Source organism: Phoenix dactylifera, chromosome 9, assembly GCF_051530095.1.
Source record: "Phoenix dactylifera cultivar Ajwa chromosome 9, Ajwa_hap1_PhDact_Kaust_v1.1, whole genome shotgun sequence".
NCBI lineage: Eukaryota > Viridiplantae > Streptophyta > Magnoliopsida > Arecales > Arecaceae > Phoenix > Phoenix dactylifera.
This window is the reverse complement of record NC_143198.1, coordinates 7,476,886-7,493,142: the sequence shown is the minus strand read 5'-3', so window position 1 is coordinate 7,493,142 and position 16,257 is coordinate 7,476,886. Positions and strand designations below refer to the sequence as shown.

At 38.5% G+C, this 16,257-nt stretch overlaps 1 protein-coding gene across 4 annotated transcripts; it reads right to left on the bottom strand.

The window, feature by feature from the left end:
• Positions 1 to 532: 532 nt before the first annotated feature.
• On the bottom strand, positions 533 to 10,985 carry LOC103710521 (putative ALA-interacting subunit 2). 4 transcript variants are annotated; one of them, XM_008796267.6, is made up of 9 exons: positions 10,769 to 10,985; positions 8,216 to 8,277; positions 8,049 to 8,123; positions 7,835 to 7,951; positions 3,334 to 3,404; positions 2,900 to 3,197; positions 1,330 to 1,619; positions 962 to 1,017; positions 533 to 854 (listed from the first exon to the last, which is right to left on the bottom strand). In XM_008796267.6, the coding sequence occupies exons 1-8, from the start codon at positions 10,848 to 10,850 to the stop codon at positions 963 to 965; spliced, it is 1,050 nt and encodes a 349-aa protein (XP_008794489.2). In that variant the 5' UTR covers positions 10,851 to 10,985; the 3' UTR covers positions 533 to 854; position 962. The 4 variants fall into 4 exon arrangements, with proteins under 4 accessions (XP_008794489.2, XP_088560269.1, XP_008794487.2 ...); XM_088704143.2 differs by having other exon boundaries at positions 533 to 822; XM_008796265.6 differs by having other exon boundaries at positions 533 to 1,017.
• Between the last annotated feature and the right edge of the window lie 5,272 nt (positions 10,986 to 16,257).

Here is a 16,257-nt window from a genome sequence, read left to right as displayed (position 1 = left end):
TTCTGGCTTACAGTCCACTGGTATCACAACTATCGTATCACTCACCCTCTCTCTGGCTTATAGCCTAGTAATATGCAGAGTACATGTAGAGGAAATGTATTGGTTCATTTTGCAGACTCAGCAAGCATCTCACTTCCATTTCGATACAAAGCTCACCAACTTTTCTAGCAGGATTCCAATTTTACTAAGATGATATTATCTTTAGTGCCAAGAATCACTTAACTAGACCTGATTTAGTCCCAAACTTAGTTAGGATCCAATACACGAATTCTTTCCCTCCATTCTGCTCTGTTTAGGATTACATTTTGTAAAAAGTATAGAAATAGAGCCTTTCCTTGCTACCTAGGCATGTGATTCTTTGCCACCAAGAACAAAGCTCCAAAACGAACATATACCCTCGCCTCCAACCTCTATTCTTAGTTAGACTCAGCATTTTGGATATGAAGAATATAAGGATCCCCTTGGCTTGGGTTAAGACTATGGCCAAGGATTTGAGTATGTTAACCTGCAGCAGCTCCAGAAATCAGTAAAATTGCCTTCAACCGTGAATTCTATATTAAAAAAAAGGGTTACAGTTTATGCACAGAGTTACTAAAATTATACACCAAAATAGAACTGTCCATTAAGCTGAGAATAGCCCGGTGGGTAGATACACAAAGAAACACATGGGAGCATTTTTGAAAGGAAAACAGACATGTTGCTTAAAATCTGTCACCCTTGATTGTGCCAGCTCCAAGCATAAATGCCACCATAGCTAATCTGGATGATCCCCAGCCACTGATCGGCCACATGAAACTGAATGGATTCTGAAAGTGATCCGCCCTAGTGGCACAGCAAATCGAATTGTTTGAGACCTGATAAGCAAAATAAAATAACCTGTTCTGGAACCTAGATTTCAATCATAAAGCTTGCAAGTTGAAAATATGATCGAGGGTTGAAACTGCTGGTCCGGAAACCTCACATTAGCTGGCGTTGCTTTTCCTGTTCCAAGACCAATAAGTTGGATCGCCATGGGGCCTGCAAAGAGAAACCACGAAAAAGGATAACGTGTACCTAAACCTTAGGAGGAGACTATGACTTAATGTATTGCTATCCAGCATAATTTAGGTCACTGCTGCAAGGCCAACTTGTTAATGACATGATAAACTGAACTCTTCAGAGTTTAACATATTACAACAGAGAGATGGAAATTACAGGAAAAAATAATGGATAGGAATACAGAAATCATCCTGATATGCAGCTGTTATCAACATTTTGAAAGTCTGCAAATCTTTCAAGACATATCACTATGTTAAAAGGAAAACTATCATGTCGGTGTAGAAATTTTACCTTGGGTTTTTCACATGAATCAAAGCAAACAAAACTGATATCAGAATGAAGAAGGTGCCAGTGGCAATATAGGCCATCCCAAGGAAACCATTTTTGCCTCCCAGCCAATTGGATGTTGTAAGAACAATCTTTTTCTTCCCCCCAAAGCTGTAAGTATTGTAGTTGTTAAAAAGATGTACTGTTATGATCTCATCAGCATCTATATCCTCTTCAATTATACCATACAGTTTCCTGAAGGTAGGCAGAGCAGCAGTACGCATCCATACTATGAGATCCTCTTGGTCGCTCAACTACTTGCAGAAAATAAAATGTAATTTAGCAAATTTTCTTGAATCAACACAAACAAATGCATACATGCAATCACAGGATTTGGGATGTGCATGAAAGAACCCGTAGAACAGGAATGTCTACAAAAGCAACAAGCCTAGCAACGAGATGATTTCTTAACAAAATTTTAGCTTGATATGAAACATGCAAAATTGCATCTTCCTAACATGAACCTAAGGAAAATGACAGCAAAATAATATAATCTTACTCATAATAAGCTGCTTTATGCAAGGTTTATAAACTCAATTTTGGCTTTCAGTTTCGGCCCCCTGAATATAGTTTTATTTTTGGCAGTTTCAAAGGTTTCGGTAGTTTCACTCCAAGTGTTGGAGTTTTGGTCAAAAAATTCAGAAAAATCCAAAAACAATGACAAAATAAGGAGGAAAAAACTAGACAACTTTTTTCATATCATTTACTTGTGTTTTAAGTTATTTAGAAATATAATTTATGTTTTTACATAGTTTCATGCTTAAATTAAACTATGTTAGAGCTTAGTACCAAAAAAATATCACATGAAGTACTAGTGTCTTAACTAAAATACCACTATTACTCAATCAAGCACAAACTAACCAGAAAATACATAAAAGTATAAAATAAATTAGATGTACGGGTACCTATTCAATACTAGATACTAGTATACTACTGTGAGGTGGGTCATGCAAATAATGGTGGTCATCATCACGACCATTATGTGTACTAGAAAACAAATGGGGATGAGGATAACAATGAGATAGCTCACCACCAATCGATGCAATTATGAAATGTTATTTGTAAAATGTATCGTATTAGTTATTTGCAATAATCATTATACTAAGGGCTATTTTTTAAGCCTTTGCTCATCAAGGATTATATTTATCATGACTCAAGAAAGAAAAAGAAAATCCATTAAAAGGCGGTACCTTATAACCTAAGGACCTGAATGCATAAAAAAATGACTGAAATATGATAGTAAACAGTAAATAAATATTTAAAAAGCCTCTATGGCTAGTTTTAGTTAGTTTAGGTTAAAATTGACCAAATCATTAGAATTAAACCAAAACCTGTCAGTTTCAGCTGAAATTGACTAAAACCCGAAACTTGGGGTCAGTTCTTGTTTGGTCTCACCCGAAATCGCTCTGTTTTAAAAGCAGCTAAAATGGATCAGGTTCAGTTGAAACTTAAAACCTTAGTTTTATAAATGTGAGATCCTCTATTAAGCCATATTATAACAAAAAATAGCATTTCACAAAATGGAAATACTCACAGGAATGCTTGGGTCAAGTTTTCCTCCACCAATTAAGGTTCCATTTTGAAAATTAAAGGGCTTCACATGCTTCCCAAACTTATGCTCCCGATCACTTTTCCAAGCAATATTTTTCCTGTTGACACTCATTTCTCCACTACCACGTACAAAGGCATAAGAATCATTGAACAAACTCCACGCAATCAACCCACAAGGAACAATTGGGAGACCATTGCTTGTCTCTTCAGGTTTGCAAGAACTTGTGTCCTTGTACTTCAATCCATAAAGGAGTTGTTTGTCGCTCCTACTTTTTACATACCTAGGCAGCATAACAAGAATTTATCATGAATCAACAAAACCCTTCTTAAAATTGGATATTCAGCTATATAGTCTTCCCGACTGGGAGTATGAAATAATATATTATAACAATGGCAATATTAAGGATTTCCTTTTACCGCCGATGGTTCTGGTAGTAGTTATCAAGTTCATAATAGATATAAATTGGTGCTTTCATATGTTTCTGAACCTGCAGCAAAATTAAGTCTCAGTATCGATGCAAGTTTCAGAAAGCAACTACAAAAGAAAATAATGTTGTGAACATTATATTTTCATGCTATACAAGTATTAAGAGAATGTTAGATGCAAGAGCTTCTTTGGATGCATATCCAAGTTCTGGAAACAAGGTCAATGTGCATCGAAGATCTAATTTTCATCTGGTGGCTCATTTTTTCACTGGTTTGATGATCCCAGCAGTCCAGTTCTTAGAAGAATTTTTTGGGAATGTCAATTCATTATAGAAGTATTGTAGCCTGAAACTATTCATGGCATTGCTGGGTTTGGGTCTTTCAGGGTTTGTTTTCTTACATTATCATTGATGGTCAGGATTTAGTTAATCCAAGGGTAAATGTTTAACGTTAATAGTGTTCTGAGTCTGTATCAAGATTGTAATAATCTATTTTAAAGTGGTTTTGAGTTGATCTGAAAGAAAGAAGCCAAAGTAGGCTATTCTCCATCCTCTTCTCTTATTCTTCTCCTTATTTCTTCTTCTTCTTTCCTATGACTGTTCTCTCTTTATTTTATGTTATTCTACTTTCTTTCTATTATTGTGTTCTCCTCTACTATTTATTTTGTGCAGTTAATAACTGACTATAAATGTGATTTACGATTTGAACTTATTTCTCAACATGTTATGCTCTACTTTGCTCCCTGAAAACCTCTAGAAGCCTTATTAAACCTACAGATCCCATTAGCATTGTTCCTAGAGATTAATTTCACCAGCATTACTGAAAGTTTGTGCAATATAACACTGATTTTGGATATAATACTGATTTCATATTATACATCCCTAAGAAAATATTTCACAAGTTTTTCCACTATTCATAAAATCCTAAGGCATTCTTAAAATTCTAAAATTTTCACTTCTAGGTCCACAACTGCACATATGCAGCTCTAACCCCAACCATCCTACACTAATATTCATTGAAATATGCAATGTATGATACAGATGAGCTCAGAAATTAGAATTTTATGCCAATATTTCTGCTTTTGAGGCTCTTCATGCTTCAAAGAAAGGCATCAAAGATTTATAAAAGAAAAAAAAGAAAATGGCATCAAAGATTTATAAAAGAAGAAAAAGGAAATGAGAAAAAATGATTGCTTAGATAATCTACTGCCTAACCATAATTACAACCATAAACACAATGCACGAAGGACGCAAAAAGCAGATTTTCTCCATTTGTTAAGTGAATCATAAACTTTCTGGTCCAATAGCTCTCGAGCAAATTTCTTTACATCAAAAGTCTCAAGCATATTCTACAGAAAATTATTTACAGTTTAACAATCTCTATCAAATCCCTTGCTTGAGAATATATTTATCATAGAGAAATCAAGGCACTCAAGAAATTAGAAGCCAGAGAAAAAACCTAAAGTATAAATCTAGACTAAGGAGGGCCACAAGTATCCTTAAAGAGTACAATATGTGGCAATAAAATAAACAACAAGAATTGCAGTGGTTATACTATTATTGACTCCATTATTCGATTGAGTTGCAGCAGAAGCACAACACTGCAAGGCTGTGAAGTCATCTGTCTTTGGTTGATTATCATGGAGCAGGCCTTGGATCACAACTCCATTCTGCAGCTAGACAAAGTTATAGACCAACAAACATCTATTTGAGGTTTAAATTAGGTTAACAAAACGCTATATATATTTTCCCATGAAATCAAAATTTAGTGAAAAAAATAAAGAACGGAATGTAGATACCAGGAACAGGAAGATTACAAGGATCTTTTCCAGTATATTTGGGTATTAGTATGGTATGGGGTTCCAGTAATCATTCTCATATTATTAAGTTGTTTAATTGGCACAGAGCATATGGCAGCAATGCAAGTGACGTATTTAGACAATAATTATGGAATACATGAGGCATCATATCTACAGAAAGAATAGATCACATAGTCGATTGAAAGCCACACAAAATATGTTCACCAACTCAAATGAGACACGTACATGGACCAATGTTCTTCAAGAGGAAGTCACATTATTTGAAGCTGAAATGATCGAAAGTACTGAGAAGCAGAAGATAGGGATATTTAAGATAGTTGAATCAATTATATGGTCATAGCAATACACATGGCATTCAATGGAGTTGCCAGTCGCATCATGACAATAAACAAAGCAAGCCTTCAACTCATCTCTCTTTAAACTTGTTGTCTCGATATATAAGAGGAGATGCTATAGCACATGTTATCTGCAAATGATAAATTGTTAATAAAGGAGGACAATAGCATTGAATACTAATCAGGATCTAAGATTACACAAGAACTCTAGAAGGCTTAGGGTCTAAAGATCAAGGAAAAGCAAAAGCTTGAGTATATGTAATAGGACTTAGAGTGAAATAGAAGAAATGAAGTTTCAACTAATATCAGTAACCATGAGTATACATAGTAACCTACTATTCACTATCTTAGAACTATTATTTAGGAAAATTAATGATCAAATGAAGGTGTACCTTGTGATATTAGAGCAGGTGGATGAAACACAGAGGTATCTTTTGGGTGTTGCAGCTATTGCATGATCACCAATTTGTTAGGTGCCTTAAGACTAAAATTTTTTGCAGAATAAATAGAAGCAACAGCTCAGCACATATAAGATCACTGTCGTAGAGATGCGAATGCTAAACACAGTTGTATGGTGAAACTAGGAATAGCAAGTTTACCAATGTGTACCTTAGAAGAGACATTAATATTACATTGTTAAGGACAAAGTAATGGAGTGCCAAGTTCTTACTCACTTATTCCATGAATCTAAGAATGCCCACATAGAAAGAGGTAGAATTGTACAAGGTTCATCCTAAGAAAACCTCCATGGAAGTTTTCAGAAATAATTTAAAAAGCTTCCTTTGACAACCTATCTGAGTTTGGAAAGGAATAATGAAGAAAGATTCATAAATCTGATGGGAATAGTTGAACAAGGCTCATTACTTATGGTTATGTTTAAGATTTAATTGAAGAATAGTAGAATGAAAGAAGTTTCAACATTACATGCCAAGCAACTTTATGGGAGCCTCGTTCTTTTTCAGTATTTTACAAAGGCAAGTTTCACTATTATTTTAGTTGAATCAAAAATTTAGGTTCACATGTTGAACATTAATAATATATAAGTTGAGCATATATGCTAACACCATGCATCTTTGTCTGCTAGCATGTGTCACAATCCAGAAAAAGATGCAGTGTAGTCTGCAGTAACATGGTAATGCCTAATTATTATATGCACTAAGGCTTGGCATGCATCCACCAAATTTGGCAGCATCTAAGATGGAGTATTTGGTAAATGCTTGTGATCCCAACTAATGTTGTATATATATATATATAAGGTGAGGGCAAGCAAGGTATCTGGAAGCAAAGGGAAGGGCATCATATACAGCAATGTAAGACTGTGGAACCATGAGGTTTGATTTTTTTTTATCTTTTTCTTCTTTCTTAATATGTCAAGTGTCTGCAGGAACAAGGAAAGGAAAAGGCATACAGGAGTCTTAGTCATTTTTCAGAAAAATGACATGAGAGATTCGAGCACTGTTTTGGGAAAAATAGTTATTCAATTGTTTGGCACACTACAATGTTATATAATTGTTTGGCACTCGACAATTCATGTGGAAGTTGTTGAGGCTTGCCACATTGTTAAAGAGGCATTATTCATGGCTGTATCTTGATTCATAAAGTCTAGTTAATAAAAAATGTATCACATGCATGAAAATTTATTTGGTATTCCTTATTCTGCTCACAGCATGATAGGATCCTACACAAAACTTTGCAAATAGAAACTGTATAGGAAGCAAATGATTATAGGTGGTATGCCTTCAACAAGGATTAATTATTGAACAAAACAAAGAACCTAAAAGCATGTTACTATAAGTTTTTGTTTCAAATTGACAGGATTGTTCCTAATTCATTAATATATGTACCGTATAAAATAATTAATATACACTGGATAATACATTATCATCATCCAAGCCTTTTCCCATCAAATATGGGTTTGACTATACATCATATCCTCTTAAAAAATGGAACGTTAATGAGCATAAAGAAAAGTACCGATCAAATGATCCCCCAAACCATGGATCATGTTTTTGGTCAGTTTAATTGACAAGTAACTCACTCTTCATCTCTTCCAACATCACATAATTTCAAGCATAAGTGAAAAGCTTTATCTCATAAACTTATTGTTGGTTCCACTGCTACATTTGCCCTATTAAGTGAATCCCAGCTCAGTTAGAAAATCAACATGGCATCTCATTCATGCTTGGATATCCTAAATAAATTTTTTGTCTAGAAAAGCAAAGCTTTCATCGATGTTTAATTTTGGGCAAAGTTTTCACACATGTTTATGAATTTTGCATATGAAACATGAAGATTGAAAATTCGAAATAAATGATAAGCATGAGAAGCACAATATTACCTTTATCATTCGAGTACAATTCTTTGAAATTGAACTATCCTTGATATAAGCTATTTTATTACTTCTATAAGGCTCAGGTATACATTCAACGTCATAACGATCCATTATTTCCACAACCTATAAAATAATATATTATCAGCCTACCAAAAACCAACTCCAGCATTAAAGCTATATATGTGATCTACTCAACAGCAAGCAGGGATAACTGCTTTACACTTTCAGAAGCATGAAGGCAAACAAGTCCAACAGGTACAAAAACAATGCCCACGATCAGAAAAGTCATTATTACCTGCAAGTGAGCAAGCAAGCGTGGAAATTACCTAAGAAAATCACATGAACAGTAGATTAAGTACAAGGGACTTATTGTGACTGTCAGCTCACCCATCCTGGCGTAAGAACAGGTTTACAAGCTGGAAGGTTCTGCTGGGTAAATTTATAGAATGCTGCAAAACCATCAAATTTTTCCTTACAGTATCAGAAGACTTTACTTGGGAATTAGCATTTCTTCACAAGACAAACCAATATGATTGGAATGCCAAAACAAAGTCACATAAAAAGTTTAAAGATAACTTGAAAAAAAGCATACTAGCAAATATTTCCCTCATAGTTTATGTACCACAACCATGCACAAGAAAGCCATGCCCAGCATGCAGATCAATTCAAAAGAAAACTGAGAGTATGCCATAACAATTTTTTCAATCATTAGAAATCAGGTTCTGCTCCATCTCATTTAAAAGAGAATTTTGCTTAAAAAGTGTGTGTGTATATAATGTATGCCTGCATGCATATAAAAAAAGCATAGTCACACACACACACACACACACACATATATATATACATATATGTGTGTGTGTGTGTGTGTGTACCCACATAGATATGTATGAAAGCACGGTCACATCACATAAACAATTTTTTTGGGACCAAAGTTGGAGGAGCATAGTGCACATATCCACACAGACACAATGACAAATAACTCCGGCCATTTAAGCAAGATACGATGTCACAGATTAAGTTCACAACACCATAAAGCAAGGTTGGTGGTAGGACGTAATTAAACTACACAGAGCATAATGAATCTGTTTTGTGGTATGTCAATACTTTTAATATTACTTTCTGTTTAATTCGCAATTGTTTGGGTGAAATATCACATATTTTTCAAATGATTCTTTTGATCTTTGTGCCATGCTCTTTCACAAAAGCCTTTAGCACAATCCACCTAACCGAGTGGAACTCTAACTACATGTTTAGTTATGCTGCCAGGGCTCACTTGAAAAAAAAAAAATCAATCATGGTTTAAGAGATCCAATTACAATCCCATGACCTACAACTGCGAGGTACCAAACACACAACTTTCCAGATAGAAGAATAAAAGTAAAAGAAAAAAACTGCAGATTTTGATAACTCATGATAAAGCAGAATTTGTCAAAATGGAGCCTTTAATGGTGCCTACCATTCAGAAATCACAACCTTTTAGATGTTGCTTACAGAGAACTTTTAGTATGTTCAAACATTTTGTCACTATGAATCTTATACTTGGTTGTCTCTGCCTATTTCAAATCAACTTCTTAGCATGAAGATGTTTCATGGTTCTCATTTTGAAGTGACCAACCTGAATTATCACCATGACATCAAAACAACCATTTCTATTTTCATGTTAAATGTATAAATATCATCATGCAGGTTGGAGATGAAACAAGAGTCAAAGGTCGTGAGCACTAACTGAAGCAATGTTTGAGTGGTCTGATACTAGTTAACCTATATCAGATAGGTGGTGATATTAGCACGTTATTACCTATAGTTCCAATATCAAGTTCATTTTGTGTTGACTAGGCATCAAATCTAAGGCAATCACGAGTGTAAGGAATTAGCCTAGTTTGAAGATGCGAACGCCAGCATCTGTCGCTCCAATTTTGCATCAGAACCTTTGATGCAATCATACAATCATTAGACAAGAAACTAGGAAGTTGGTCTTAAATCAATTTAGAGTGAATGTTAGCCTAGTATATTCTTTCCACTGTTGTTTGAGTTTTAAGCTATTTCTAAAGGTCCCACAAAGATTATTGAACATAAGGGACCTTAGATTGCTAGAGGTATTCATGCTATGATTTTGGTGCAATGCAAGACCAGAGGTTGATAAGGAAGAGAAGATCTGAGGCATTCTGTGCATCATCTCCTAACCTAATAAACCTTAAAATTGCTTACTTGCTTCTGCTACTATTATTTATGTTCAGTTATATGTTATTTCTGCTTCAATTTTGCTCATTGCTTTGAAACTTGATGATAAGATCATGAACCCTCATATCCCTATCTGGCCTGCATCATATCATGGATTACCAATAAAAACTAAATACAGTCATAATTGTAACAAACAAGCCTTGTCTGATCCGTCTATTCCACAAAGGAAGGAAATGCAATGGTCCCTTAGGGAAAAAGTTTTCTTTCCTTGTTTAACTAATTCTTAGCATTTATAAAACAAATAGAAAAATACTGTGAGTTCTGTCACGATTTACTTTTAATTTAACTCCACCTATGATGTACGCCAAGATTCAACTTATAGCAATTCTTAACTTTCAACTCTTCCATGAGTTCCAATTTTTAGGACGGAAGTAGTTCAGTTTGTCTTCCCATTTCCCATCTGGATCTTACAACAACTTTATTCAACGTCAGCTGCGTTTGGATAGACAATTAAGGAGACTCGATTCATGTATCCTCAAAATGCCTTCATAAATTTGAATAAAAAGTCATTCAGCATCCAGTATAAATTTTTACATCGATTAGTTCTGAATTCGAGAAGAACACCAACAAACATCCTAACAGTATACCGCCAATTTTAAAAGATCAAAAAAGGAAGCACAAAAGCTAATCAAAATGTCAACTTTAGTCGATTTTTACGCATTGAATTCTACAGATTTTGGAGTGATGGGAGATGAATACCTCTTGAGCGCACTGGGGAGAAGCGGCGGTGGGTTTGAGTTCCTCCGGCGGATCCCGACGAACTCCCCCCCTCCATTTCCATCAAATTCCAATCCTATGTATATTTCATAAAAGAATTCTCAATAACCCAAGCTCCTTCATCTTCACCGGAGCCCCTATCCGATTGATTGGAACCCTAAAATCTCTTCCGCACCGAATAGGGGAAGGCCACTAATTGTGACTTCTTTCAACGGGCTGGCCTGAGACCCACCTCGAGCCCGGCCAGGTGTCAGACCCGGTCCAGCGTCTTGCAAATCCCATCTTAGTCCAAGCCATGGAAATCAATGTTCCAAAATCCAGACTGTTGATCGCACGAGTTGACTGCGTCATGAGTAAGCGGCTCGACCATCGGAAAATAAATCATAATATCATCGTGACATCACAAATATATTATTATAAAATAAAATAAATATACATTTAATAATTACCTAAAATTATAATTCTTATATAACATAATTATGTATCTTTTATAGGCAACTCTTATTAGTTTTTTGACATTTTAATCGGATGACAAAATTATAATGCATGGCATAATGGTCTGCATGATACAGATTTTCAAAAGTAATCATCCTTAGTTTTCATCAAAAAATATAAACTATAGATTTTGCACAGAAAAAAAGAAGTTGCTTTGGACACTCCATAAGCTTATGTTTTTTAATTTTATTATATGTATTCGTATACGCATTGTATGATGAACCCGCTAAAAAAATATATACAGATCTTGCACCGAGATTCATATACATAAAAAAAAAAAAAAACCATTAAGCTGCCATCAAGGAATTCACCCTATTTTTTGATTTTAAAATAAAAAAAATATATCTACGATTCTTCCCCGTCAATTTGTGGAAGGCTGTGAAAAACCGGAATTTATTAAAAATCCCCTATAAGACAGGCTAAGACAAGGTATTAAACAAAAGGAACGGAAATGGAAGACCCATTATTTCTCTAAAAATGTCATTGTTCTTTAAATCTTATGTATCAATATTATACCCAAAAAAAAAAAATCTTATGTATCTCTGTGACTAAAAATAAACCCACAAACCTACTTTCTTTAAAAAAAATATCTACAAAGTTACGATGAAACTCTATCAAAATTAAAAAGAGATATAATTAAACTCAAAATATCACATTCTCATAAATAGATGAAAAGAACAAGACACATTGGTGGAGCTAATTGAATTTCGGGCAGAAGGTGGGGGGAGGAGGATGGGAGGGAGGTGCTTGGCTTACTGCCCATGAGATTCGTGCTGAGGTTTTAAGTGAGATCTGCAAATATGATAATAAAAGAAGAAAATCTACCAATGCAAATTGGGATCGAGAGATGACACCTTAATACTATGAAAAAATATAGTTGGTTCCTTCCTAACCATCTTGGTTCATGTCAATAGGTGGTTCAACTGTCCTTCCGAGAAATTAATACCATTTTTCTTCTAGTTCCAAATTTTGGCATAATTCAGACCACTAGATTGGCAGGTTAATACTTCAACCTAATCTGATTCAGTTTTCAAAATATGGATTTGATATCTCTTCTTTCAAGAAGAATTCATGCCACGGTGTCATTAAATCAAAATCTATTTGTTGCTGGAAATTGGACCCGAGGGCGACCAGTGGCTGAGAAGGAGGAGCTCCGGCGTGAAATGGCGGGTGGCAGTCCGTCGGCAGGCGGCGTCCTCCGGAGGACCTGCAAAAAGCCGGTGGCCAGGGTTTTCGGCGCCGGCCCTCCGATGCTTAAGTTAGAGGGGGCTAATGTGTAGAGGGAGAGAAAGTATTTTCTCGAGTTTCAGAGTCCGGACCCGCTCTAAGAGGGAGGGTTTTCCTTTTATAAAGGGGTACAGGATTACCTGCGATGTGATGGGGCGAACGGGTTACCGTCATGATTGAGCATGATCGTGTGAATTAATGCACGATCGTGTGAATTAATGCATTGCCGTGGGAGATCAGGCCGGAGCCAGTGAGTCGTCGTGGCTGATCGGACGTGGCTGAGTAGGCCAACTGCTTGTCGTGGAGGGCTTGAGATCCGTAGATAGCATGCGCATTGATTGTTGAGTGAGCCGGAGATCTGCGGAGGCCATGCACCTTAATTATTTCAGGGCATGGTTCCTGGTCGAGCTGCAGAAGGATGTGACCGTAGCGGATGGATAGTGAGGTCGGACTTCCGAGGTCAAGGATGCTGAGGTCGGGTGCCCGGGTCGGGCGTCTCGGAGTCGAGCGTCTGGCCGGGCGCCAGGTTGGGAGCCCTGAGGTCGGGCTTCCGGTTGGGCGTCTTGAAGTCAGATGCCTCCAGGTCGGACGCCTTTAGGTCAGGCGCCTCCAGGTTGGGCGCCTCCGGATCAAGCGCCTCTGATCACGTGCTGGTGATGCGCTCACGTGTTTCGGGGCGACTCATTTTTTCCCAACACTACCTTCCGACTTTCAAGTTCGAGCCGCTTACGAGCTCGGACGAGGAAAGTAGTTGCCTTTACTATATTAGTGGGGGCCAGGAAGCCTTAAATTATTCCGGCGTTCCGCGTGTTTGGGGCATCCTTAATAAGGGGAGACGGGGCAACGCCCTTTCGCCTTTCGAGGTTGCCTTGCGTTGTGGGCTCATGATGGGGCTCCGAGATCCGATGGGACGCCGCCTTGATTCTATATTCAAAGCGTCGATCCAGATTAAATATGCCGCTTCGATCTTTGGGACCGACACGTGGCGCGATCTGGACAGAAGGTGGGATCCGGTCCCGCCGATCTGGGCCGTCTGGAGGGTCTATATAAACCCCCTGAGTTAGCCCTAGAAAGGTCTTGTTTGGCCATTGCAGTTGCTGTTCCCCTCTCTTTCCTTTGCTTCTTTTCTTCTTCCACAGTCGCGACCGAGTCTTTCCGGCGGCGCCCTGAGGCGATTTCCGACGACTCCACAGTAGGTCATTTTCCTGCGTTGGCTCGGAAGATCTTTCTTCTTTTTCTTTTTTCCTTCATTCTTTGTTTTCTTCTTCGTTTTTTCTTTTATGGGATGGGTCGTGGTCCAGGTGAGGTCGGGTCTAGCCTGACTGAGGAGGAACCGGAGCTGGTCTGTTCCTAATTTTTCTTCCGGCCCGAGTTTCATCTCGAGCCTGCGGGGTCGGAGGACCGGTGACGAGACCTCCTTCAGGTCGGATCGGGGTGTACATTGAGACACTCTGGGCTGGCCTACGGTTTCCTCTTCACGAGTTCGTGAATGAGTTGCTGGTGGCATACCAGCTCGTCCTAGCACAACTCGCTCCGAACTCGTGGAGGACCATCATCGGGTTCCTATCCGTTTGCCTTGCGCACGGGATACCGACCTCGGTCAATGTCTTCCACCGGTGCTTCATGTTGAAGTCAAATCCGGCGGATGGAGAGTGGTTCTATCTTGCCTTTCGGGGTGGTAGGCTATTCTTCCGAGGTGCCCCTTCCTCCATCCATAAGTAGAAGAGGAAATTTTTCTTCCTTTCCTCCGAGCTCACGTGGGGATTTGACCCGAGGTGGGGGCATCCCCGGCTAAAGCCCTCAATAAGCTCCCCCAGCTGTCGGGGGACGAGCAGAGGGTCTCGATGCTCTGCATGGCCTCAAGGAGGATATCCTTCTGACCGACCTCCTGAGCAAGGAGGCCCTGATGAACGTCGGCTTGCGTTCGGCGCGCCACGAGGGTAAGAGCAGTCGTGCTGCTCCTTCTTCATTTTACTGTCTTTTGTCTTATTTGTTTCTTTCCTTCTCTTTTTGGTGCTGATCTGACACTTATAAATTTTTCTTCTTTTCAGATATTCCCAATATGGTGACAAGCAACACTGCGCTCTTCGCCCGACTGAAGAGGAGAGCGGCCGAGGCCGGCGGGGCTCACCCCAAGCCCAGGAAGAAGGCCAGGTCGACCTCGACTTCTGCTCCTGCCGAGGCGAGGGGTTCTGGGGCCGGAACTTCCGGATATGTCTGGGAAGAGGCCCCAGCTGCCGAGCACGCAAGCTCGGGTTCTAGAGGACGACGGGCTCGGCGCCTCCAGCCTGCCCCACCCCTATTTCTCAACGGCCAGGTCGGCCAGTCATCCGCTTGCGATGCTCGGGCCCCGAGCCGAACAAGGGCCCTGGGGTCCCGAGCGCATCTCGCCCCGCTGTTGTGAGCCCAGGCAGGCCGAGCTCGTCGGGGGTCAACATCCCGAGTTCGTCCGGGGTCGGAGATCGCTCCGAGAGGGGGTCTGACGACCCGGAGTCTCCGATCCATGAGGGCGATTCGGCCCTCCGCGATAGCAATGTCGCGCACGAGGTATTTCATTGCGCATTGCTCTTGGCTGACCGAGCCAAGTTCGAAACCATCGACCTCGGTGATCTCGTCGATCAGACTTACTGCAGTGCTACTCGGGTAAGTCGTCTCCTCATTTTTACTTCAGTTATTAGCATTTCCTTCACCTTCACTTATCGTTGCTTTTCCTACAGCATCATATGGCATGATCAACTCAAGGACCAAGCATCTAGAAGAAAATCTGGAGTAGGAGGATCTTGATCGGATGGAAACTATGTCAAGTTCATAAAAGATTGTAATTGAAGGACCAATTAATTTTAAAATTGATCAAGAAGAGTCAAGCGATGCTATAGTTGATCTGGTCATAAACATCTGTATTGAAGAGACAAATCATCCACAAAAAATCTCATACTGAATCTATCAAAGATATGGATTCTTTATGGAGATTTAATTAACCATGAGATAAAAGAGTTAATTAATTTTGAAGTAGCTTCATAGATCAAGTAGCAAGAAGATATACTTGTTGTGGATGATTCATATTGTGCCTCGATATTCGACAAGGCTTTTGGTGCGCCCGTTAGTTTTGAAGTTACTTCAAAGTTAGAACAGTTAGAAGACTCTATGCATAAGGATGTAATTCCCCATTTATAAGTCAATAATATGAAGATATAGGGATCAACATCTGTAGAAAATAAACTATGCAGTGATGCAATTATTCATGAGATGGAAAAGCAAGCTAGTTTTGGAGTTGCTCAAGTGGAGGCATGTGGATGTGGCTAATCTTTTGTTACGGATTTTACTTATCTGATAGTGTAAGCTAGATGCTTGATAGAATCTCGGTACAGTGACCATAGAGTTAATACTGAGAGGAAGTATCAGTGGACATCGTTAACTCTCATACATACATCAAAAGGAATGGGCTGGTGAAGGAGTTATTGTTCGAGCTAATAAAGGAGTTGTATTATTTAATTGTTAGTTTGACAAGTTATTGTATGTTGTTATTATTAGGATAATAATGGTAATGTCTACTTTAGTGTTTCAGTTTAACATTGTTGGCATAGAGTTTATAATGAGAGGGATTGTTGGAGTGATCACGAACTCCAATTCTTCAATAAAATAATATTTCAATGTTTTAGTGTCTGTCCATGTTAGGTTAGGTTGAACCTTAGGCTTGATATAGATAGTGATGTTTTCATTTTTTTGGTGGGAGTATGATATAGTTGTGG

Excerpts from the sequence above, each read along its gene's own strand:
- LOC103710521 (XM_008796265.6), bottom strand. The coding sequence starts at position 10,850 with ATGGAAATGGAGGGGGGGAGTTCGTCGGGATCCGCCGGAGGAACTCAA. Across the intron at positions 7,952-8,048 it reads GCCTTCATGCTTCTGAAAGT|GTTGTGGAAATAATGGATCG; the intron begins GTAAAGCAGTTA and ends ATTATTTTATAG. Across the intron at positions 3,405-7,834 it reads ATTGTACTCGAATGATAAAG|GTTCAGAAACATATGAAAGC; the intron begins GTAATATTGTGC and ends ATTTTGCTGCAG.